Genomic DNA, 26,275 nt, shown 5'->3' with positions numbered 1-26,275 from the left:
GCCAAACTAACCCTGATTCAGATGACCATCCTACCCATGCTAGATTACAGAGACATGATTTATAGATCGGCAGGTAAGAGTGCTCTCGAGCGGCTAGATGTTCTTTACCATTCGGCCATCAGATTTGCCACCAATACTCCTTATAGGACACATCACTGCACTCTGTAAACTGGTCATCTCTGTATACCTGTCGCAAGACCCACTGGTTGATGCTTAATTATAAAATCCTCTTAGGCCTCATTCCCCCCCTATCTGAGATATCTACTGCAGCCTTCATCCTCCACATACAACACTCGTTCTGCCAGTCACATTCTGTTAAAGGTCCACAAAGCACACATCCCTGGGCCGCTCCTCTTTTCAGTTCGCTGCAGCTAGTGACTGGAACGAACTGCAACAAACACTCAATCTGGACAGTTTTATCTCAAAGACTCAATCATGAACACGCTTACTGACAGTTGTGGCTGCTTTGCGTGATGTATTGGTGTCTCTACCTTTTTGTGCTGTTGTCTGTGCCCAATAATATTTGTACCATGTTGTGTTGCTACCATGCTGTGTTGCTGTCTCTCGTCGTGATGTGTGTTTTGTCCTATATCTATATTGTATTTATTTTTAATCCCAGTCCCCGCAGGAGGCCTTTTGGTAGGCCGTCATTGTAAATAATAATTTGTTCTTAACTGACTTGCCTAGTTAAATAAGAGCTTCATTGAAGTAGTGCTAATAAAAATATTGGACAATATCGACCTCTTCTGGTCATAAGGTGCACATACACCTGTGATTTTAAACGTACTCAAACTGTTCGACAGCCACGCAACAATAAAGAGATTATTATCCTGCATTTCTTGATAATATGTCATGTGTTGTAAAATGTAAATACAAAAAAAGTGTATAGTAAAGTCTGAGTGCTACTAGCAGCATTTCTGTTTGTTTATATTAACTTAAAATTGTGTGGCCTTTGCAGTTACATTTGCATCTGAAAAATACAAAAGGGCTGTACATTGAAAATATTAGACACACACGTTTCAAATACACAAAGAGAGAATTTGAATTTTGACCCCAAAATATACAAATACCACCAGAACAACGAAGCTTATATTCACAAATGTAAGATTTATTATACCAAAGACAGGAACGTTTGTGGTTTACTTTCCATGTGTATATAGAATTTGTTTGCATTACTGAACTGGACACAATCATGCTGATGATAACAGTTAGGAGGGAGGTGGGACGGAATACTGTTTGTATGTATTCTACTGTGTGTGTGTTGTGAGCACACTGGCGGGACTGCTGACTTAACCAAGATAGAAGACAGAACTGAAAGAAAAGAACCACTGTGAATTGTATAATAGTGTGTGTGTGTGTGCATTGAGCATATCTCTGTATGTATGTCTAGGAGAGAAAGGAAGGTGAGCTCTCATTAATGGCTAAACCTGGTCTGACCCACACCCCCTCCACACAATTAAATCAATCCACAGACATGTGTACACAGTTCCTTTAAAAGCATCAGCATACATTTCTCTTATTTACAATCATTGGAGAAAAAAATCACAATTTCTCTCAGAGAAGATTAGTAAAAGTGACTAGGTCACCATAAAGAGTATGCAACTCCTAGGAGTTAGTCTTTCAAATTTCTATGCCTTTTTACAGGCCAAGAGCCAGGATTTACTGAAAAAATACAGTATCATTAAGTGCCCTATCTACAAAAGTTAAGCGTGTTAATATTGGTGTGTACCATTCAAATGTATTTCATTGATAATAAGATTGTGTCTCATTTTTAAAAAGTGACTTAATTTTCTTCACATTAAAAGATATGGTAAGTAAAAAATAAATGTAATCATATTATCCATTTTAACTGTGTGTTGTGGTAGGCTAACCCTATTGCAGAGAGACTAGTGTTGATTACATTGGTACTCAGAGGTTTGTTGTCTAATGTAAAAACAACATCCCGTACAGTCTGAGTAGTCATGGAACTACTTTGGACCATAAAAGGTGTGTCCATAAGTAGGATACCCTATAGGGTGCGGTTATCTTAAAAGTCTCATTTGCATGTCCTATCCTATAGGCCATTTTGGGGAAAGGGGTGGAGCAGGTTACAGTGCATGGTACTCCAGTGATGTGGTCTCAGGAACGGGTTGAGAGCTTGTAGTCTGTTGACTGCTCAACAAGGTGCTGTTTTTCAGACACAGGCTACTCAGCTAGTCTGCAGACTCTGTAGGGACTATCCACTGTATGGATTTATCAGGGGTGTGTCCTAGAAGTCTGCAGGAACATAGTGGAGGGTTGTAGTAGACTGCAGTAGGGGGTGTGTCTGCTCAGAGGGGTGTGTCGTAGTAGTCTGCAGGCTGGTCGGGGCTAGGTGCTTTCTGTTGTTTCTGCTGATGCTGCTTCATGATCTCCTTGACTTCCTCCTCCAGCTCTGGAGGGATGATGAACTGGTCATCCGGGTCGGGCTGGGCGGGGGCTGTGAAGTACCCTCCGCCCTTCTTAGAAGGGGCGTCTGCTGCCACCTCGATCAGGTTGTGGCTCTTCTCCTGAGGGGCCACAGAGCCATTCCCCCTCCTCTTGCCCAGGGTCTTCCCATCATCACCCTTTCTGCCAGACCCCACTGACCAGCCCTCCTCTCTCTGCTCCCTTGTCTCCGCCTCCCCCAAGGTCAGCTCCACCCCTTCCTCCAGTGGTTCCGGGGTGCAGGGTGGAGGAGGGGCCAGCAGGCGTTCCCATCCTGATGATGATGATGATGAAGAGGCCTCAGCCCTAAGGCAGTGGATGTCAGCCTCCACCTCCACTCTGCTCCCGTTGGAGAAGACCCCGGCGATGGGCTCCTCGTCCTCACTGTCCAGCCCGTTGTCAGACAGCGCGCTGGAGAAGGTGGCACTGGACAGCTGCCTCTGGAAGGAGCCGCTCAGACAGGCAGGGTGGAGTGCACAGCAGCCCCGGGCAGGGAGCTCTGAGCCTGGGTGAGGGTATGGGCAGGGTTGGGCGGCATGCTGGGCCTGGAGGGAGAGCTGGTTGGCCTGGTGGTGCAGGTGGAGCTGGTGGTGGTGGGGCTGTTCGTGCAGCAGCACCAGGGAGCTCTGGGGAGGTTCGTCAGAGGAGGCTGTGGATCCCACCTCGCTGCTCATCTCACTGGTACTGATCTCACTGCTTATCTCGCTACAAGACGACGGAGGGACCGGGAGGGAGCCATCCCCTGAGGGCCGCTCCTTTATTGAAGAACCCCCCGAGGAGGGGTAGCCGCCCAGGCCGGGGCTGGGGGGCGGCTGGGGTGCGTCGCTGCAGCAGCAGGAGCAGCAGTCCTCGCTCACAGAAAGCTGGACCACCACGGCACAGACACTGTCAGTGCAGCCATAGCCCTGGGCCAGCGTACACAGCTTCTTGGCTGCAGCCAGGCCATCTGGGACGTTACGAACAGCCTCCACCGCCTCCGACTGCGACAGAGAATCCCACAAGCCCCGGCTGCCCAGGATGAAGAACTCGTCCTGCGGGGTGAGGGTTACCTTGGAGACATAGGGCCGTGGGATCACCGCCGGGTACAGGAAGGAGTAGCCCATGATGCGGGTGGAGTCTGTCACTCCATTTACCTTGTTGTCCTAGAGGGGTAGAGGAAGAAGATGATTACTTTATTGTTCAATAGAAACTTGTCTTCTGCTTTATCCCAACCCCTCCGAGAAACATATACACATACAGTATGTTTACAGTGGGAGCAGTTAGTATTTGTAACACATACACTACCGTTCAAAAGTTAGGGGTCACTTAGAAATGTCCTTGTTTTTGAAAGAAAAGCACATTTTTTGTCCATTAAAATAATATCAAATTGATCAGAAATACAGTGTAGACATTGTTAATGTTGTAAATGACTATTGTAGCTGGAAACGGCTGATTTTTTATGGAATATCTACATAGGCGTACAGAGGCACATTATTTGGACTAAAAGAAATGTTCAAAGTTCTTCATGTGTTAAAGTAATGATGGACTGTCATTTGTCTTTGCTTATTTGAGATATTCTTGCCATAATAGGGACTTGGTATTTTACCAAATAGGGCTATCTTCTGTATACCACCCCTATCGTGTCACAACACAACTGATTGGTTCAAACACATTAAGAAGGAAAAGAATTCCACAAGTTAACTTCTAACAAGGCACACCTGTTAAATGAAATGCATTCCAGGTGACTACCTCATGAAGCTGGTTGAGAGAATGCCAAGAGTGTGCAAAGCTGTCATCAAGGCAAAGTGTGGCTATTTTGAAGAATCTCAAATATAAAATATATTTTGATTTGTTTAACAGTTTTTTGGTTACTACATGATTCCATGTGTGTTATTTCATAGTGTGATGTCTAATAATAGTGATGTATTCACTATTATTCTACAATGTAGAACTTAGTAGAAATAAAGAAAAACCCTGGAATGAGTAGGCGTGTCCAAACTTTTGACTGGTACTGTATACATGTTTTTTGTGGCCTGTTTTGCATGTGTCACATATCAGTTTGCAAACAATGTCAAATAAATAAATCATTGAGTTAATAAAGCTGCATACAAACATGGTCTTTTTTTTGCTTTCTTGAGTAAGGCCACTCCAAAACGCAGGTGTTTCAGCCTAGCTCAGTTCTTTCTGTGGTGGAGGGGTAGCCAGCAGAAAATACAGAGCGTAGGGGTTGGTAATGTTGTCTTGTTGTGCCGTGATTGGCTTAATGTTCTGTCACTCATGGGGACACAAAACTCTACTGGTAGAGCTTGAAAATTCATGTCCCTTGGGTGCTGCCATAGACTTACATTAGAAGTGCCCATCCAAGAAGGCTCAAGGTCATTGGCCACAGGTAAGATGATGTCAAATCACGTTATATCTACAGTTGCTTAGCTAGCAGTCATCATCATGAATCAAGTTGACAATCTACTGGCAAATCCTTTTCAATCCTTGAAAAATTATAGATAAAACGTATCAGTGCTCATTGGCCATTGGACATAAACATTACACAACAAGTTGGAAATCGCAAATTCAACAATGAGTGCTGAGGCACGACAGCAGCCTCGGGTTCAATCCCAGGCTGTGTCACAGCCCGCCGTGACTGGGAGACCCATTGGACGGCCGATGGCGCACAATTGGCCGAGTGTCGTCCGGGTTAGGGGAGGGTTTGGCCGGAAGGGATTTCCTTGTCTCATTGTACTCTAGCGACTCCTTGTGGGGAGCCGGGCGCCTGCAAGCTGACTTTGGTTGTCAGTTCGACGGTGTTTCCTCTGACACATTTGTGCTGCTGGCTTCCAGGTTAAGCGAGCAATGTGTCAAGAAGCAGTGCGGCTTGGCTCTCGACCTTCGCAGAGTCCGTAGTGGCGCTGCAGTGATGAGACAAGATCGTAACTTCTCGCCCATGGTGTTGAATGTAAATGTTTATACTTTTAAACTGTTTTACCTCTTTTTTCGCCACAATTTCGTGGTATCCAATTGTTAAAGTTTGAATACATTGGCCATGCTGTCAATCCAGCAGGACTTCTGCTGCTTTCAAAACAACTGGAAACTTGGAACTGGGAAATCTCAGAAAACACAGAAAACACTGAAAATCATTTTGAATGGTCATCCAACTCGGAATTCCAAGTCGGGAACTCTGACCTTTTTCCAGAGCGCAAAAGAAGGAACGCCGCGCCACCTTCCTGTTCCAAGTCAGCACAGCACAACAAGGTGAGTCCAAAAATGTCTTGTATGCTGCTGCGTAAAGTATGTAATATGCCAGGGAGATATGTATACTGTAGCCAAGAGAGTAATGTATATGTTGTGTAATAAGCTGTTAGCAGCCCATGTGCCTCACCCTAATAATTTGGTCACTTTCCACCCTCATAATTTAGCCTACTGTTCTGACTTGGTGGTGCACCTGTAGCCTATAGCCTGTTTTAGAGAAATGTAATCATTGAATATTGTAAGCGCTTTCATTGTCTGCTTGAGGCTGAATTAACTGTTTCGCTGGCAGACATGGCTCTGCTGATAGCCAGGTGTAGTGAGGGTAAGGATTCACTCCACGATGCTGAAAAGAAAGCTCTGCTGTTGGGACAGCTTTATGTAGGCCATAACAGTTTGTGGGCACCGTTTGTCACCGTTATAGTGCAATGAATGTATTGTTTAGTGTATTTTGTTGTGTAGTGGCTTTGCTGGCATGCATCAAAAATATATATTTTTAGTTTGCCATACCAAGATTTACATCACCACTGGGTAGGAAAGATGTTCCAAGTTATGATATCTAGCAGTAAAAGAATGGCTATACAAACCAGAAGTCTTGGTTCAATATTTGCGATGCGTAAATCAGTCATCATGCAATGGATGAAATCAGGCATTTGGTCCTTGAAAAGTCCTTGACGTTGTGGTAGGCGAGCCGATTTAGAGGTTCTACAGCTCCAACATAATTATTCTGTGATTTCATTTCTGATTCGTTTTTATGAACGCTTTTGTTTGTTTCCCGACATTTCAGTTAAAGAACCATGTGTGCTTATTATGGGCAACACAACATCTCAACTGGCTAGACTGACTAGCTACCACCTGGACAGACTTCACTAGCATGCACCGGGGACTAACGGTGCATGCAGTGTATTTAGTCAGGCAATGCCCACATTATTCTGAGATATTTTAGAATGTGAAAATAATATCAATGGCAATGCATAATGCCAATGGGAAAGCCTATTAAAGGGAAGGCCTATTAAAAATGTTTTATGGTAATGGTTTGTTTTTTCTATAGTCTATTACTACAATTAAATATACAATGCAGGTCCTTGAAAATTACAGTTAAGTGCTTGAAAAAATCATGTCTGTATGAACCATGTATAGTATAGGTTTCTTGCCCAGCTCAAATGAAATATAAAATCACTTGCTAATTGAAATTATGTACGCATCATTCACTTTACTGTTAGATCTTGACCCGGGCCAGTATTTCTTTCATTGGGGGCAAGTAGCTTTCTGTTGCTACGGGCCTAGTGTGACACTGGAAAATGTACCTGGATGTGGAGCCCTGCATAACCTTGGGGGTTATAGAATTTAAAGTGAAATGGAATTGATGTGCATCACAAGCTATAATATCAGTACTATTTCATTTAAATGAACAGCCTCTTACACACCCCCACACAACACGCATCATACACTCAACCTCTCCTCTCCCTCCACACCCCCCTCCCTGTGTACCTCAGTGATGATGGCGTTGTGTTGTCTGATGCGTCGGTACTCTTCCTCCAGGCCTACGTTGTGCAGCAGGGAGAGGGGCAGTGGTTTGCCGTCGCGACACAGGATGGCCTGGCACTTGCCTACGTTGGCAGCGGTGAGGGTGAAGCAGCCGCCTGGGTTGGTGGGGTCGTGTCTGATGTGGCACAGGGCTGCCGAGCCACCCAGCTTCTGCCCTGCCGTACCCAGTTTCCTGTGGCACAGACAGAGAGAAAGGGAGAAGGTTGACTATCTGATACTGTTTAAATGTGAAGGTGTCTGACTCTCTCTCTCTGTGTGTGTTCCATACATACCTCTGCATGACGAGGAAAGTGTTGGTCATATGTTCTTCTTCACTCTTGGTCTTGTGTAGCTCTTCGGCCAGCACGTCGTTCATGGTACACTGCAGCAGGTATGGCACTTCCACGTTCTTGTCTCCATCAAACACCCCATACAGGGCCTCACGACTCCCACAGAAACTGTTCACCGACAGGGCGGCCACACACAGCCTGGAAACACACACACACGCACAAAAACACAGACACGCAAAATGTTAATGATATGCCCTCGAGGATGTTAAGAGTTTAACACATACTGTAGCTCCACAGCACTGCATCTCTCTCTCACATGTGTCACACACCCACCCAGACCATCTCTACTGCCCACCCCCCATTGACCTCACTGACTGATGTATTCGTCTCAGTCACCATGGTAACTTTGCTAGTGTTTTGAAAGCTCTCCCATGGTGGTCCATTTGATTCACACATGATGTGGCTGTATCCTGTAGTGTAGTGTAGCGTAGTGCGTTACTCACTTGTTCTTGACGCCCGAGGCCTCTGTGTAACCATGACTCCACACAGCCGGCCCACCCGACGCCTCATTGGCTGAGAAGGTCGGGGGCGGGTCGATGCGGAAACAGCGGATGTTACTGCAACGAAGAGGAGAGAGGAAACTTATCAAAACGATCACAGTGCAGGAATACAGATACACAGACAAACGAATAAAGAATTCAATTTGATTCCATCTTTAAATCATCACAACTTGTCTACACTAATAGAAGACTTACTTGAGATGTTCCAGGGTGTTGTGGTCCAGGTTGAGGCGAGGGTTGCCGGTCAGGTCCAGCTCCTGGAGTTTAGGAGGCAGGTTCTCAGGCAGGCTGATCTCACTCAGCTCATTACAGCTCAGATCTACACACTGAGGAGAGACAGGAGAGGGTTAACACACACACACGCACACACACACACACACGCATCCACATACACACACGCATCCACACACGCACACAAATGCATATGCATGCGCGACACACTTACCTTCATCTCCATAAGCTGCATGACCTCGGGGAAGACCTCTATGGTGTTGGAGTGGGCGATGAGTGTGTGCATGCGTCTGAGGTTCATGATGGTGGTGGGCACCGTCTTCAGCCTGTTCCCACTCAGGTCCAGCTCCTCCAGCTCCTCCAGCTTGGCCATTTTACTACAGTGAAGGAAAAGGGAGAGTCAGTGAGTATGTATGTATAAGAGACAGTGAACTGTATTGTGAGGTAGACAAAGAAGCAGTTATTTGGTATGTGTGTGTGTGATGTAGCCTACATCCACTCACCTGGCAGGGAAGGTGTGCAGGTAGTTGTAGGCCATGTGTAGTACTCTGAGGTGTGTGTGTCCCGTCAGTAAGGGAACACACTTATCAGTCAGACGGTTGTTGGTGAGGTACAGTTCCTGTAGGACGCTGTTGCTCTCCTCTGATAGGCTGGAGGGAGGCAGGTGCTCCAGCTTATTGGCTGAGGCATTCAGGCACCGTAAACTGAAACAGGAAGTGAGCTCGAATGTCAGTCTTTCAACCATTAGACGTACTTTAGCAGGGATAGTAATAGTGTGTAATAACTTGTATTAACAGGTGTAATAACTTAGATTAACTAGTAAATAACTGGGGTAATAACTAAAGGACACCCCTTGTCATCATGCTGTTATATTGATACAAACAACACAGATTGTACTTTACCTCAACACTACAGGCATATCATTCATTTACTTTTATTCACACCGAGTTTCATTCACTACCATGTAATCATATTCATTGTATGTTTACCATCCTATATGTAATATATGTTCATAATGTTGTGTTACCTGTCAGATTTGAGGAAGAGGTTGCAGGGCAGCTCTGCCAGCTGGTTGTGTTGTACGTCCAACACCTCCAGTAATGGGCGCTCTACTCTCTCAGGCAGCTTCTGCAGGTGGTTGTGTCCTGCACTCAGCTTCCTCAGACTGCTGCTACACAGCAACCTGCCAGTAGGGGGGAGTGGAGAGACGTCAGTGTCAAACCAGTAACAACATCGCAGTCGCAATGGGTGGGACATGGGCTGCATCTCAATGGTCAGAGTAAGACAGGGAGAGAAACAGGGGCTGCATCTCAATTGTCTCAAGTGGCTTCCTCGCCTCTTCTCCTTCTCTCCAACTGTACTGACAAAGAAGTTAAGAGCGGGACAGGTGAAAGAAAATGCCTTCATATTACCTTCACTTAGTCTGTGTGTTCAGATCAGTAAAGACAAAGGCGTGGAGACAAGGAAAGTATGCTTGTAAAAGATGCACCGATAAATCTTCAGAAAGAAGACACATACGTTTAGGGAATTGGCGATAAACCGACTTGTGGCTTGTGCTTAACGCAGATAAAAGACCTTCTGTGCTTACAAAGACACACAGACACACTGTCACAGTGCAGCTGGTCTGCTGGGGTGGTGTGTGCATGCGTTTCCGTGCGCGTGATGTGCGTCTAAACTGGGTCGTAACAGAAGGCATGGGATGGGGGTGGGGAAGGGATGAAGACATGAAAACAGAACATATCGGCACCTCTAGTGGAGCCTGCAGCTAAGATTCGTCATTCTGACACTTCCTGAGTAAAATATAGATCTGCAGAGGGAGATAGGGGATAGAGCGAGAGAGAGAGGGAGAGGGAACGAGAGAGAGAGAGAAGGAGCGAGAGAGAGGGGGCGTGAGAAAGAGAAAGAAAGAGTGGGGCGAGAGCAAGAAAGAGAGAGAGAGAGAGAGAGAGAGAGAGGGAGCAAAAGAGAGAAAGGGAGAGAGAATAATACAGTGAGAAAGACAGAAGGAAGGAGCATCTGAAGTGAACTAGAGGGGGATATAAAAAGAGAAAGGATGGGATGGTGATTCATGATGATCTGGTTGATTCATGATGATCTGGTTGATTCATGATGATCTGGTTGATTCATGAGGATCTGGTTGATTCATGGCGCTTAGTTGGGGATAGAAGACTGTCCATGTGCAGGGCACACAGGCATAAGATGAAGTGTCCAGAGGGACTAAATGAGACTACTGGCTGCGTCTCAACAGTCCAAACTAGCTTCCTTTTTTCTATTCCTTGTGTCCTTCCCTCCATGATCACTGATCTGACAGGACATGAGAGCTGGAATACACATGGTAAAAACCCATCCAGTCTTCCGAATTATCAGTGGTTACGAAGGAAAGGAGACAACAACAGGCTATTTTAGAGTATTGAGAAAGAGCCATTTGGAGAATACAGAGAAGGATTGTACAGTATCCTGTTGGACATTCTTCTAACGAATACCCCTCGCAAACACACATGGACTGGGATATTCTGTGATGATGTCAGTGATCACTGTGCAGTTGCTTGTGTTAGAAATACAAACATGACCCAAGCCAAACACCGTTATATTTTTAAAAGATATTTTAGACAGTTTGATGAGAAGGTGCTCTTACATGATCTGTACCATAATATAGACAGAGTAAGTCTGTTTCCCCATGTTGACACTGCCTGGGACTAAGCAATGCCCTGTGAAGAAATTCAAAATCAGTGGAAGGGACAATTCCTGGTTTCCTGATAACTTTGCGGAATTCATATAACGATGTGGGCTGAGAGTCGGGGCAGCAAGTACAGGGAGTGAATATTTAATACATAAACAGAACATAACACAAAACAAGAAACACTAACAGCACACAGACATGAAACAGAAACAATACCACCTGGGGAAGGAACCAAAGGGAGTGACATAAACAGGGCAGGTAATCAAGGAGGCGATGGAGTCCAGGTGATTGTCATTAGGCGCTGACGCGCGTGAAGATGGGGTAAGGTGTACGCAATAATCAGCAGCCTGGTGACTAGAGGCCCGGAGAGGGAGCACACGTGACAATTAATTAGAAAGAGAAATGTCTCTTGGGATCAAGCTAGGCATACAAATGCTCCTGTTGACTGGGCCTGCTTCAGAGCGCTAAGAACCAAATGCACAGGATTGATCAGGAAGTCCAAATCAGATTACTATTTAAATGCAGTCGCAGAGAACATAAACAACTCTACCAAGTTCTGGACGCTGATCAAATCAGTGTCAGGTTCTAATGTCTCCTCTGGCCTTCCTAACCATTTAATGATGGATTCTAATGAAGTGAAGGATAAAGCAAATATTGTAGGAGTTTTTAACAAGCACTTCATATCTGCTGGTTCAGTTATTAATAATTGTGGGGTCCAGGCCTCTAATGTAAGCTCTATTACAGTCAACTATGATATAGGCCCCCATGTGAACCATTTTAACTTTGAGCCTGTTTCTTATACTGAGGTCTATAAAGCACCAAAGGCAATAGACACTAAAAAGTGTGCAGGTCCAGACAACCTGGACCCCCTACCTCTTAAAGATAGCAGCTGGTATTATTACTGAACCTGTGGCTCACATTTTCAACTTGAGTCTCTTGACCAATTCAATACCCAGCATTTGGAAATCAGCTTATGTCCTCCCACTGCTAAAGGGTGGAGATCCCTCAGATGCTAATAACTATTGTTCTATCTCCAAACTCCCTATCCTGGCCAAAGTCTATGAATCCCTAGTGAACTCCCTATCCTGGCCAAAGTCTATGAATCCCTAGTGAACTCAGTTAAATTTCTTAATTGAAAAGAACATACTGAGCAGGGTTCAGTCTGGCTTTAGATCGGGGCACAGCACCACAACTGCAGCCATGGCAGTGGCAAACAACATCATTAATGCACTTGATAAAAAGCCACATTGTGCTGCTCTGTTTGTTGATTCATCAAAGGAATTTGATTCAGTTGACCATGAATTGTTGCTAACTAGACTCAATAACATTGGTCTCAGTGAAGGGGAAGTAAATTGGTTTAGGAACTATCTTTCTGACAGAACACAATGTGTATATACTGACAATTACAAGTCTAGCTTTCTTGAGATTAATAGAGGTGTGCCCCAGGGTTCCATTGTAGCTCCTGTGTTGTTCTCAATTCTTTATTAATGATTTGGGAAATGGGATGCAATCAGCAAAGTTACATCTATATGCAGATGCTACAGTCATATATTCATGTGCTCCCTCTCTGGTTCAGGCTGTTGAAGAGCTCCAGACTGCTTTTCAGTCACAGCAGGCCTCCTTTTATGGTCTCAAACTGGTCTTGAATCTACAAAAAACGAAATGCATGACCTTTACCGGAGAAGGTTAGCGGTGTCACATCTGGTGGCTTATCCATTGAAAAAGTGTCATCCTACAAATACCTAGGTATATGGTTGGATGACAAGTTGTCCTTTAAAGTTCATGTGGACAATCTTGTGAGGAAGCTTAAATTGAAATTGGGTTTTCATTTTCGTATTAAGGCTTGCTTCCCGCTTATGGCTAGAAAGAAGCTTGTTCAGGCCACTTTTCTCTCTGTAATTGATTATGGTGACTTGTTGTATATGCATGCAACCTCCTCCGTCTTACAGAGACTGGACTCTGTTTATCATGCATCCTCCTCCGTCTTACAAAGACTGGACTCTGTTTATCATGCATCCTTGCACTTTATTACAAATGCCAAGTCACTCACCCTCCATTGCACCTTGTATCAAATGGTAGGTTGAACCTCACTTTATATGCACAGAAAGCTACATTTGTATGTGTTCATCTACAAAGCCCTTTTGGGTAAACTCCCTCTTTACCTCTGTAGTCTGGTCTCCTTCACCACCAGCAGTTACCATACCCAGTCTGCTAGGTGGTTGCTACTTAAAGTCCCCAGGACATTCACAGTATTAGGCAAGACTGCCTTCTCGTTTTTTGCACCAGAGGCATGGACTAGTCTACAACTCATGCTTCATCTAGATATGTTAGTGACACTGAATGAATTAACATTTTGATGGGAGACTCTGTTACAGAGGAGTGTAAATGCTTTTTTTAAAGTCTGGATCATGTTGTTGTATTCTACTGTATTGTTCTATGTTTTCATTCTGTAATGTATGTATGGTCGCTGCCTTCTTGGCCAGATCTCCTTTGAAAAAGAGACTCTGGGTCTCAATGGGCTTTTCCTGGTTGAAAAAGTATTGAGCCATTGGGAGTAGACTGATCGTAGCTAGAGATAGATAGACAGGGAGACCATAGATAAAGAGAGAGAGAGACCGTAGATAGAGACTGTAGATAAAGAGAGAGACCGTAGATAGAGAGAGAGAGACCGTAGATAGAGAGAGACCGTAGATAGAGACTGTAGATAGAGAGAGACTGTAGATAGAGAGAGAGAGAGAGAGAGAGAGAGAGACCATAGTTAGAGATGATAGAGAGAGAGACTGGCGTTAGATAGAGAGAGAGATTTACATTTGGCAATGCTTCCCATGCCAATAAAGCCTTTTGAATTGAATTGAGAGAGAGCAAGAGAGAGCGAGAGAGAGCGAGAGACCAAGAAAAACTGACCGTGCTGGGAGCTCAGTAACGAGGTTGTGGCTAATGTCCAGAACTTCTAGTTTCTTAATCTCACACAGCCACTCTGGGACGGCCTCCATACGATTCCTACAGAGAGAGAGAGAGGGAGAGGGAGAGAGGAGAGGCCAGGTTTGAAGAGGCTTTGTGAGTATGCTACGGTTTAGAGAGTGTCCGCACAGTATTTTCTGCAATGTTGAGTGATGAAGGGAAGTTGTTGGCCTCACCTGGAGATGTCCATGTAGGTGAGGGTGGAGGGCACTGGGCTGACCTCCAGCTCCCGTAGCTCTATAGAAGAGAACACATTAGAGAGCATTAAACCACCGACGGGGTGTGACGTGACGAATGGAAGCAGACGCTGTAGCTAGGTGGTGACAGAGACTGAGAATGACACTGGCAATAGAGGAGGAATTCCAGACGCAGTAGGCTCTCCCCACGTCCGTTTTGCGATATGAGAACAACAAAGACGTTACTTCTAACAGCGAATGCTGTTTTTTCTCCCTGCACGTGCAATAGAACAGCAGTTATATTTTTTTACAACGACGCTGGATGCTCATTTCCTCAAAACAAAAAGAATAACCAATTCACCTGGGGCGGCCAGTGGCATTTGTTTCACCTATCGCGGATCTCAGCCTTAACCGTTAGTGTGAAAAACGCAAAACTGACCCAAGATCAGCGACTAGGGGCAACGTCACCCTCCTACGTCCTTACAAGCACAGCAGGCACCGATGGACTCTAACTGGGGACGCAGACCCACCGTTGTTCTGTGCGTAGACGGCCTTGAGCATGGAGCCCTTGACCTTGAGGGTGGCGATGTGGTTCCTCTCACAGTGGAGGACCTCCAGGCGTGGGAACAGGGAGGCATCCAGCTCCTCCAGCCCGTTGTCACGCACATCCAGCTGGGTCACGTGTCTCAGCAGGTCTGGCTCGTCTGGAACCACCACCCGGATCTTATTCAGCCTGATGGCACAGAGGGCAAAGGTTAGAGGTCATGCATAATTGGACAGTTGGCAGTATGGGCCGTAGCCTAATTAACACTCATCAGATCAAGATCAATGTCTGTATGGATTGAATAATTTTTTGGGGGGGGGAGTTGTCAACTAAGGGGATTTTGAAATCAAATCTGATTTTACTTGAAGCGAACACATTGATTCAATATCTACAGTCCTTCCCGAGTGGCACGGTGGTCTAAGGCACTGTATCTCAGTGCAAGAGGCAACACTACAGTCCCTGGTTCGAATCCAGGCTGTATCACATTTGGCCGTGATTGGGAGTCCCATAGGGCGGCGCACAATTGGCCCAGCGACATCTGGGTTTGGCTAGTGCAGGCCGTCATTGTAAATAATAATTTGTTCTCAACTGACTTGCCTAGTTAAATAAAGGTTCAATAAATAACAAATAAGAGATGGTCTAATATCTCATATGTGTGGCCAAATAAATGTACTGAGGTCTCCTCTGCTATACTTGAAATCTGACCTCAACGGCCCTGTCTCTGGGTATGCACCATCGAGGTTACTCATTAACAGCTTTACGTGCCAAATGACCTGACACTCAACACATTTCTACATATTTCTGTAAAAGACTGGAAAAAGCCGCACCGACCGACAAATAGAACAGACCACTCCATATTAATCTCTAGCTACAATCACGTGTGATCTTTGGTCCTGGGCTTCACAACATGACACAGAGGCACTTCAGTGAATGTCCCATCGTCGTGACAGGAGTGATGTATTAACTAGACAAATAATGCTAAGTCACTCAAAGCCTGCTCTTTTCCAGGCAGGGAGAACATCGGTCTAGTAATGATTACGTGACTTTCCATGCTGATTCTGTTTAGCCCGGTTCTGTTCCATGCTGACTCTGTTTAGCCTGGTTCTGTTCCATGCTGACTCTGTTTAGCCTGGTTCTGTTCCATGCTGACTCTGTTTAGCCTGGTTCTGTTCCATGCTGACTCTGTTTAGCCTGGTTCTGTTCCATGCTGACTCTGTTTAGCCTGGTTCTGTTCAATGCTGATTCTCTGTTTAGCCTGGTTCTGTTCCATGCTGACTCTGTTTAGCCTGGTTCTGTTCAATGCTGATTCTCTGTTTAGCCTGGTTCTGTTCCATGCTGATAGTCTGTTTAGCCTGGTTCTGTTCCATGCTGACTCTGTTTAGCCTGGTTCTGTTCCATGCTGACTCTCTGTTTTGCCTGGTTCTGTTCCATGCTGACTCTCTGTTTAGCCTGGTTCTGTTCCATGCTGACTCTCTGTTTAGCCTGGTTCTGTTCCACTCTGATTCTCTGTTTAGCCTGGTTCTGTTCCATGCTGACTGTCTGTTTAGCCTGGTTCTGTTCCATGCTGATTCTCTGTTTAGCCTGGTTCTGTTCCATGCTGACTCTCTGTTTAGCCTGGTTCTGTTCCATGCTGACAGTCTGTTTAGCCTGGTTCTGTTCCATGCTGACTCTGTTTAGCCTGGTTCTGTTCCATGCTGACTCTGTTTAGCCTGGTTCTGTTCCATGCTGACTCTGTTTAGCCTGGTTCTGTTCCAGGCTGACTCTGTTTAGCCTGGTTCGGTTCCACTATTTTTCTCTGTTTAGCCTGGTTGTCTTCCTTGCCGACTTTCTGTTCAGCCTGGTTCTGTTCCCTGCCGACTTTCTGTTCAGCCTGGTTCTGTTCCATACAGTTTAGTGTAGTTTCCTCTCACTGTTTGAGTTTTGCAATCGAGAGATAAGTCCAGTCAAACGTGTCCAGCCGGCAACACCCATGTGTCTACACGCGCTGGATTATAAACATTCTGTGATTGGATTGTGACCAACATCAGTGAGATTGAATGTTTCCCGCCAGGTGTTTAGACATGATTACGGCTAGGTGTAGACTGTGTTCAGATCATAAGAATGGACAAAACACGCATGGCGTTCATTGGGTGAACGAGTTGCATGCATCTGCCATTACTGTACATGCAATGGGGAAAAAAATGGGACATCCAATGTTTTGGCCTGGGTGCAAAGCTTGACGTCTGCTTGTAATGAGGACACTCTGACTGGATTACAAAATGTTTCTTTATCACGAGCTGTAGATAGGATCTGAATCGAGCTTGTCTGCCCGTTTCTCTGTCTGTCCGTCCGTCTATCTATCTGTCTATCTATATCTGTCTCTCTGCGTACCGTAGGTCGACGTGTTTGACTCGGAGCAGTCTGAAGCTCTGCAGCACCAGTGTGTCCAGGCTGTTTCCAGCCATACACAGCCTCTCCATGGACACCAGACGCTCTAGCACCTGGGGCACGTGGGTAAACTGGTTGAAGGACAGGCCCAGGTAGCCCAGTCTCTGGAGTGAGCCCAGCTCACTGGGTAACTCACTCAGACAGTTACCGTCTAGGAGAAACGTCTGCAGGCTGAAGAGAGAGAGAGAGAGAGAGGGAAAGAAATAGAGGGAGAGAGAGGAGGGTGAGCATGATGTGAGAAGACAGCATCTTAACTTTGTGTGAAAAAACACGCTGACATTTCCCTGTTATCTTAAGAATCCCTGTCTAATGCGTGGTGATCAAGTACAATCAAAAGAGCTACATTACAAACAGCCGAGTCCCTTTTTCAACGTTGTCATTCTCCACTTTCTGATACTAAGGTCTTTCCCTCTACAACCAGGAGGTGGCAGTAGTAGCATTGATGCTCAGTGGGCATTACTGAGGAATTCACAGGCTGCATTCCAGATCCTTCCATTAGAGGAGAGGAGAGGTGCTCAGCTGCTGCGAGGAAGCAGACATCACCTCATCACAGCTTCTCTCTCCCGTCCTAAAGTATCACCCCACGTGAACTACTATCAGTTTCCCTATCAGCTCAGTCTGCATTCACTTCAGGTTACCATCAGATCGTCAGACGATCATCTGAAATGTTAAACATATTTAATATATCTATGATATTTCAGAATCTATCCAATGGTCTCCTGTGTCTGGAGAAGGTGGATAGAAACTAACACTAACCACTGATACTTCATGTTGAAGGTTAGGGTCGCGGGTGAGGTCATCTGATCCTAGAACTGTGATTAAGAACAACCTTCGACCTCTCTGTCCCTCTCTATATGCCCATTGACCCCTCGCATGCATCCCAAATAGCACCCTATTTGCTATGACGTGCACTACTTTTGACCAGAGCCTCTGGGGGGAAAAAGTAGTACACAATATAGGGAATAGAGCCCTACAGTGGTGATGTCATAATACCCATAAAACCTAGCGGTCATAGGGGATTTTAGAAACACTTAAAATAAGGGCTGTGTTTCGTGTAGGCTTACCCCTTATAGGAAAAATGAATGGTGGAAATACGATTGGAACCATTTCCCTGTTTTGACCGCTAGGATTTATGGGTATTATCACTCATACTGTGGTACTCTATAGGGTGCCATTGACCCCTAGACACTTTCTGGTTCTTACTTGGTCATGGATCCCACAGCTTGGCCCACGTTGGTCAGATAGTTACAGCTGAGGTTGACCTCGGTGAGGGTGGGGATGTCACAGATGACCACGGGGAACTGACCCAGCTGGTTGTTAGACAGGTTGAGGCTACGCAGACAAGAGAACCTGAGAGAGGGAGCCGAGGGAGGAGAGAGAGGGAGGTTGTGAGTAGTATATTTAAGCAATAAGGCCCGAGGAGATGTGGTATATGGCCAATATACCACGACTAAGGGCTGTTCTTAGGCATCATGCAATATACCCTTAGCCGCCGTGGTATATTGGTAATGCCCAGAGGAGCCTTATTGCTATTATAAACTGGTTACCAATGTAATTAGAGCAGCAAAAATAAATGTTTTGTCATACCCATGGTATACGGTCTGATATACCACGGCTTTCAGCCAATCATCATTCAGGGCTCGAACCAGCCAGGTTATAATATGTATTATGTAGTTTGTTGGTTCAAGAGTAGTGTGCTGCTGTGCCCATGTAACCACACTGTTATAAGAGTAAGTGCACTCTGTTAGAATGCTCCCAAAGTTTAAAACAAGCGTCAAAAGACTATGGGACTTTCTCTGACCTTTTCTGTTCCTCTGTCATAATGTGGTAAAATGTTAAATATCACACATCTGTGATATTGTGAAGTTAGCAAAGTCAGTGGTTTGACTCAACAGTCAAAATGAAAATACAAATACATTGTCATGTAGAGGAAACAGGCAGTGTGTGTTGTCAGTAGCAACACCAGAGGCTAGTGGCATTTGGCTTTGTGTCCTATGGTTCAGCAGTGACCTTCAGTCAAGTCACCCTTACAGGGGAAAGGGGACAGGAGAGAGGTGGATGGCACACGGCCCCACCACTCCTGGGCCGATTGCCATGTTAGCATCAAAGCTGATAACCTCACAAACAAGTCTGCTGGCTTTTAGTCTGGCAATGCTTTGAATCGATCACACGTACACACGCACACACACACACACACACACGCACGCACGCACGCACGCACACACACGCGCACGCACGCAGCCAGTTCAGCCAGCCTCTTCATCATGTGTTATTAGAAAAAGGGAAGCTAGATGACAGGGCTATTAATTTGCAAGGCCATTTAATTCCAGCTGAGGTAGGGAGGGAGGCGTCCTCCTGGAGGGGCTGAACGAGACAAGGAGGCCGGGACAACCCTGTGCTCCTGTAGATCACCAGCTCAAATCTGCTGACTAACACCACACATACCCCCCCTCTCTGCTCCCCTCTGTCTTTCTCTCCCGCTCTCCATCTCGCTGCATCTCTCTATCTGTCCCCCCCCCCCCCCCCAGATTAGCCAGATTAGCTCTAGAGAGTGATGTGCCAATCAAATATGGGTATTCAGGTGTGTAGGATACTAGCCCGTCCCCTAATCCCATAATGCAATGCTCTATTACAAAGGTCATCACACAGGGAGGGGCTGGATCTGGTTCCGTGCATCTGTTTAAACCTTTGACCCCGTCCGTGTATTATCATATTTATAATGCTGCCTAAAAGTTATGAAGGACGAGAGTGGGAGGTGTGAGAGAGCGAGAAAGAAAGAGGGAGGTAAGGAGGGGGAGAAAGAGAGGAGGAACACCACTTGGAAAAATACTAAATAGTCAGATGCCATGGTGTGACGGAAACCCAGTGTTTATAGGGAAACAAAAAGGGAGACAAACCAGGCTTCCAACCTTTTTATGCGAGTAAAGTAAATGTCGGATTCAAAAATGTCACAGCAGGCCTGATGGAAACAGAACGTTTGTCCGTAAACTTTCAAAATGTCGGCAAAACAAAATACGCTAGACAAGGTGGGATCTTTTTGTGTCGGTAAAATTAATTATGCGAGAAATGGTGGTGGAAACGCCTTTTTGGGTAAATATTGATATCATTGCAATCATATTGAAGTAAACTTAGTCACGCAATGATATGTTGTTTGGTCCTCCCACTACGACGCGGGAAAGCAATGCGGTTATTAGGCTACAGATTCTATAAATGATGATGAACTTCACAGGGTGGTGAAAGTACAGGGTGATGAGCTTGATGCCCCTTTCAATAAACATCAAGGGTCTTATTCTGGTGACATGCTGATTGATGCTTGGTTGACATTTGACAAATAAAACTAATCTTGCTATTTTGTCCATAATAATCTCATCAGGTAGGCTATACCCACACTGTACCTGCCAGCTGTTGGCTAGAGGTACGTGCCAAGACCAGAGTGGCACATTTTATTTATTTGATTTGATTTATTTCACCTTTATTTAACCAGGTAAGCTAGTTGAGAACAAGTTCTCATTTAAAGCTGCGACTTGGCCAAGATAAAGCAAAGCAGTGCGACACAGACAACAACACAGAGTTACACATGGAAAGTCTATATACAGTGTGTGCAAATGGCGTGAGGAGGTAAGCCAATAAATAGGCCATAGTAGCGAAGTAATTACAATTTAGCAAATTAACACTGAAGTGATAGATGAGCAGATGATGATGTGCAAGTAGAAATACTGGTGAGCAAAAATGCAGAAAAGTAAATAAAAACAATATGGGGATGAGGTAGGTAGATTGGGTGGGCTATTTACCAATGGGCTATGTACAGCTGCAGCGATCGGTTAGCTGCTCAGATAGCTGACATTGACTATATAACGCAACATTTTTCGTTACAATCTATCAATCAAATGTATTTTCAGCAGATGTTACAAAGTGCTTATACAGAAACCCAGCCTAAAACCCCAAACAGCAAGCGATGCAGATGTAGAAGCACGGGGGCTAGCAAAAACTCTCTAGAAAGGAAGGAACCTAGAGAGGAAGCAGGCTCTGAAGGGTGGCCAGTCCTCTTCTGGCTGGGCCGGGTGGAGATTATAAGAGTACATGGCCATTAAGGCCAGATCGTTCTTCAAGATGTTCAAACGTTCATAGATGACCAGCAGGGTCAAATAATAATCACAATGGTTGTAGAGGGTGCAACAGGTCAGCACCTCAGGAATAAATGTGTAGAGTTGAAAATGCGATGGAAACCCATTTAACTTGTAGTTTTTATTCAATACATGGGAATTTCACTGCAAAAGTTATTTTGATGTGCACTACGTCATCACGCACAGCCTTTAATCAACAACAAGTCACTTTGGTGGAAACATCTCTGGTGGGAAAATGCGCATATTGTTTTTATGCAGATTTTAGAATACTTGCATGAAAATCTGTCGCCAAGTGGATGGAAACCTAGCTCCTCACACACTCTCTCTCTCAGGAAAAATGTGTGTCTGAACACACACACAAACCTGAGCCAATACACATTGTGACATGCTCACAGACACGGTGAGAGCTGAGGAGTCTAGACTAGGCCATGTTGTTCTCTCTCGCTCTCTCTTTCCCTGTCTCTTTCCCCCTCTCTCTCGCTCTCTCTTCCCCCCCCCTCTCTCTCTCTCTCCCCCCCTCTCTCTCTTTCCCCCCCTCTCTCTCGCTCTCTTTCCCCCTCTCTCTCTCTCTCTCTTTCCCCCCTCTCTCTCGCTCTCTCTTTCCCTGTCTCTTTCCCCCTCTCTCTCTCTCCCCCCCCCTCTCTCACTCTCTCTTTCCCTGTCTCTTTCCCCCTCTCTCTCTCTCTCTTTCCCCCCCTCTCTCTCGCTCTCTCTTCCCCTCTCTCTTTCCCTGTCTCTATCCACCCCCTCTCTCTCTCTCTCTCGATCGCTCAGCCAATAACACTTTAAATACGAGTGACCCTACTAATGTAGTTAATACTCATTAGTACATTGTGTGAGTCTGATGCCCAGCAGGGATGCTCTGTAGCAATTAAACCCAAATACATAAACAACCTCCATATCACATCATATCCTTTTATCTCCAAACTAGCAGCTTTTCATCGGTCATGTCCGTCTTTTGAATTCAGATTATCCCCTGCATTAGCCAGGATATAGAATATGAAAAGGCCAAAGCCTCGTATAATGTTGACGGTCCTGGCACATGTTCAGACAGGATCAGACGAGCACATGCACACACTACTCTAATCTGCAGTGATCAAGATTCTGTATGCCCTAATTCTGCCTTCAACCAGCCTCTCTGTCTGTCTCAAACAGACAAACACACAACCCAATATTCTCTCTCACGCACACATACAATCCCCCACTCTAGTCCTCGCTCTCTCTCTATCATCGTAGACTACAAGGACACTAATATACATACACACTTGCACGTGCAGTTAAATGACAAATCATCTTCTGAATTTCTAAGACAGGCTGTGACAGGCGTGAGTGCACACACACACACACACACACACACACACACACACACACACACACACACACACACACACACACACACACACACACACACACACACACACACACACACACACACACACACACACACACACACACACACACACAGTGTATAGTACATCTTGGCTATGTGCTTTAATCTGGGGCCAGATGGTGCCCACTGAGCAGTACTGAGAGGGAGAGTGAGGGAGCCAGGCCATATTAAAAGCCTCCCTGCAGAGGCAGACAGGTCTGGGCTACCCTACTAGACTCCATCCACTCCGACTGTCCAGGTCAACTCAACTAGGCCCTGTCCTGGTCCTGCCCAACTCTGACCATCCCAGCTCAGGCCAGCCTTACCCTGCTCAGCTCTGCTAGACCTGGTCCTAAGCAGCTCAAGTCTGCCCAACCAAAGACCACTGACACTGCCTTGCCCACTAACTGACACTACCCCATTCATGCATCTTAAGCCCAGCACTATTCTGCCAAGTCCACTCCAATCTAGGCTAGTTCAGTCTAGTCTAGCCCAGTCCAGCCCTACCCTAATTGTGACCCTTTACTAAGCCAACCAAGCCAAACCATGCCATGCTCAGATCTGTCCAGGCAGAGCAACTTAACCAGGCCAAGCCCACCCCACCCTACCCCTTCTTGAGACCCAACCCATCCCATATCATTCCAGTCCTGAGTGTCCAATTCCCCTGGATGGTACCACCTACCTCTGTAGCTGGTACAGACGGTGGTCTGTGGGGAGGAAGTTGTGTTTGAGGTTGAGATGGGTGAGGTCCTGGCTGTAGAAGAGGTTGGGAGGCAGCTGCTCCAGACTGCAGCAGGACAAGTCCACAGAGTTGATCCTCTGGGACACCATCTGACCCACCGGGGGAGGGGAGAGAAAGGGGAAACCTGGTGTCAAACATAATTATCCCGACTCCGCTGGGATGTGTGTGTGACTGGGGGGGGATTGTGCATTTGTGGGAGGATTGTGTGTGTGTGTGGCCTAGGGCGGTTATTAACAGGTCATCGATAGGTCAGGCGTTTTAAGATTAGAAAGGCAGGAAGTCAACCATGAGTGAGACAGGGCAGGACATAACAGGCCACCTCATGTTATTTACTGTATATCTCCCGTATATCTACTGTATATTTACTGTTATCTGTCATAGCATGACTGAACACTTAGTCCAGTTCCACTGTACTCTCCATACCACTATACTCTCCTTACCACTATACTCTCCATACCACTATACTATCCGTACCACTATACTATCCGTACCACTATACTCTCCGTACCACTATACTCTCCGTACCACTATACTCTCCTTACCACTATACTCTCCATACCACTATACTATCCGTACCACTATACTCCCCTTACCACTATACTCTCCTTACCACTATACTCTCCTTGCCACTATACTCTCCTTACTACTATAATCTCCTTACTACTATACTCTCCTTGCTGCTATACTCCCCGTACCACCATACTATCCGTACTACTATACTCTCCTTACCACTATACTCTCCTTACCATCATACTCTCCTTACCATCATACTCTCCTTACCATCATACTCTCCTTACCACCATACTCTCCTTACTACTATACTCTCCGTACTGTACTCGCCACTGTACTATCCACTGTACTCTCCAGTTCACTATACTATCCTTACTATATTCTCCTTACTATACTCTCCAGTTACACTATTCTGTCCTTACTATACTCTCCTTACTATACTCTCCAGTTACACTATTCTGTCCTTACTATACTCTCCACTGTACTCTCCAGTTACACTATTCTGTCCTTACTATACTCTCCTTACTATACTCTCCAGTTACACTATACTGTCCTTACTATACTCTCCAGTTACACTATACTGTCCTTACTATACTCTCCTTACTACTATACTCTCTACTATACTCTCCAGTTACACTATTCTGTCCTTACTATACTCTCCAGTTACACTATACTGTCCTTACTATACTTTCCTTACTACTATACTCTCTGCTGTACTCTCCAGTTCCACTATACTCTCCTTATTATACCCTCTACTAAAGTGTTTCCCAACTCCAGTCCTCAAGTACCCCCAACAGCACACCGTGTAGCCCCGGACAAACAGACCTGATTCAACTCAATGAGGGCTTGAAGATTAGTCAACAAGTTGAATCAGGTGTGTTTGTCCAGGGTTTCTCAATAAAAATGTGTGGTGATGGGGTCAATTGAGCACTGGGGATGGGAAACACTGCTCTACTTTACTCTCCTTACTGCTATATTCTCCTTAATATACTCTCTACTATATGATCCAGTTCCACTATACTCTCCTTACTACTGTACTTTACAATACTTCCCTTACTGAACACGGTTAACTAGCTACTCTCCAGGCCTTGACTACTGCTCATGCCACTCCTCCTCCCAGTCCTACAGTGGGTTCTATTCTGAGTGTTCCCCTGGGCTTCCATGACACGCTCGTCCCTGATAATATTTATAAAATTGGTTTCCTGGCTTTGGCCTACTTCAGTAAGGATGAGAGAGAGGAGAGTGAGTGAGTGAGTGAGAGTTTGTGTGAGTGAGAGAGAGAGAGACAGAGAGACAGAGACAGAGAGAGCTACTGTTTCACCCCGAACTGTACTCCTCTGCACACACACACAAATACACACTGATGTACCTTGGCTGCGTGTCGGTGCCAGCGCAGGTGTTCTGTGAAGCTGTCAAAGCTGACGTAGTAGGTCTGGCTCTGGGGCCCTGCTGAGCTGAACGCCAGGCAGTGGCTATGCTTCTTCACCTCCTCCACCTGCACACACACACACACACACACACACACACACACACACACACACACACACACACACACACACACACACACACACACACACACACACACACACACACACACACACACACACACACACACACACCCCACGTTAGGCCATGAGACAGCATTAACAAACACACACCTTCAGTTCACACCTCCAGGGTAAGTCACACATTCAAGATAACCATTGTCGGAAAACAAATCGCCAGTTAGACACGACAACGACAACACACACGCCTTCAGGGTCAGACAAACAAGATAAACAAACCTGTAGGGCTATTGACTGAACAAATATTGATTGCGTACAGAAAACACACATACCTATAGGAAGAAAATAACACATACAGCATCCAGGGACTTTTTCAGTACACAACACAGTCCCTGTTTTTAAATGTTACAGGCCATGGTCAATTCAGTGACGTCATCAACACGGGCTGCAAGGTTCAGATGGTCATATTAAAAGGGCCTCAGGCTGCAATTTCCGGTCAAGCGTCAACTAAGACATACACGAACACGCACATACAGTTATGAACGCACGCTGCGGAGATGTATGGGAATCTAGAGATCTAGAGGTCGTGTCTTGACACGACATGATATTTGAGCTGCGGTTGCGGTGGGATGTGGGGAGTCACAGTCCTTTATATGCCTAGATATAGTATGTGGCAGGCTGATAGAAAGACCCTTTCAGGAGTGCCCTTAGGGCTTATTCAATGGGCCTATCTGTCCTTCCCTGCTGCAGATACACAGCCATAAAGCCATAAAGAGATAATAGTCATAAACCAAAGGCTCTCTCCCTAACTCCCTTTTTGGAATGTGAAATCCCAAGCCAGAAAATGTATTCGTGAGGATCCAGCCTGAACTAGGCAGGACCACGATAAGACTTTTAAATTGGAGGACAAAGTGAATAAAGGCCAACAGTCCATTTAGGGTATAGAATACTTGATGTGGAGAAAG

General features: G+C 45.6%; 1 protein-coding gene across 1 annotated transcript in view; it reads right to left on the bottom strand.

Moving 5' to 3' along the window:
- Positions 1-1,087: 1,087 nt before the first annotated feature.
- The window catches only part of LOC139559627 (PH domain leucine-rich repeat-containing protein phosphatase 1-like), a 78,431-nt gene continuing 53,243 nt past the window's right edge, over positions 1,088-26,275 (bottom strand). The window contains exons 3-17 of the mRNA XM_071375777.1: positions 25,175-25,300; positions 23,236-23,384; positions 18,264-18,410; positions 17,004-17,231; positions 14,620-14,822; positions 14,090-14,150; positions 13,857-13,952; positions 9,300-9,455; positions 8,776-8,976; positions 8,487-8,649; positions 8,237-8,367; positions 7,985-8,098; positions 7,485-7,679; positions 7,156-7,384; positions 1,088-3,587 (exon numbers count right to left, since the gene is read on the bottom strand). Of these exons, the coding sequence (XP_071231878.1) occupies positions 2,310-3,587; positions 7,156-7,384; positions 7,485-7,679; positions 7,985-8,098; positions 8,237-8,367; positions 8,487-8,649; positions 8,776-8,976; positions 9,300-9,455; positions 13,857-13,952; positions 14,090-14,150; positions 14,620-14,822; positions 17,004-17,231; positions 18,264-18,410; positions 23,236-23,384; positions 25,175-25,300 (3,477 nt within the window). The 3' untranslated portion in view covers positions 1,088-2,309. The remainder of the gene's footprint in view (positions 3,588-7,155; positions 7,385-7,484; positions 7,680-7,984; positions 8,099-8,236; positions 8,368-8,486; positions 8,650-8,775; positions 8,977-9,299; positions 9,456-13,856; positions 13,953-14,089; positions 14,151-14,619; positions 14,823-17,003; positions 17,232-18,263; positions 18,411-23,235; positions 23,385-25,174; positions 25,301-26,275) is intronic.

Source organism: Salvelinus alpinus, chromosome 30 (genome assembly GCF_045679555.1).
Source record: "Salvelinus alpinus chromosome 30, SLU_Salpinus.1, whole genome shotgun sequence".
Classification (NCBI taxonomy): domain Eukaryota; kingdom Metazoa; phylum Chordata; class Actinopteri; order Salmoniformes; family Salmonidae; genus Salvelinus; species Salvelinus alpinus.
Note: the sequence above shows the minus strand (reverse complement) of the source record. Positions and strands in the feature narration are given on the sequence as shown.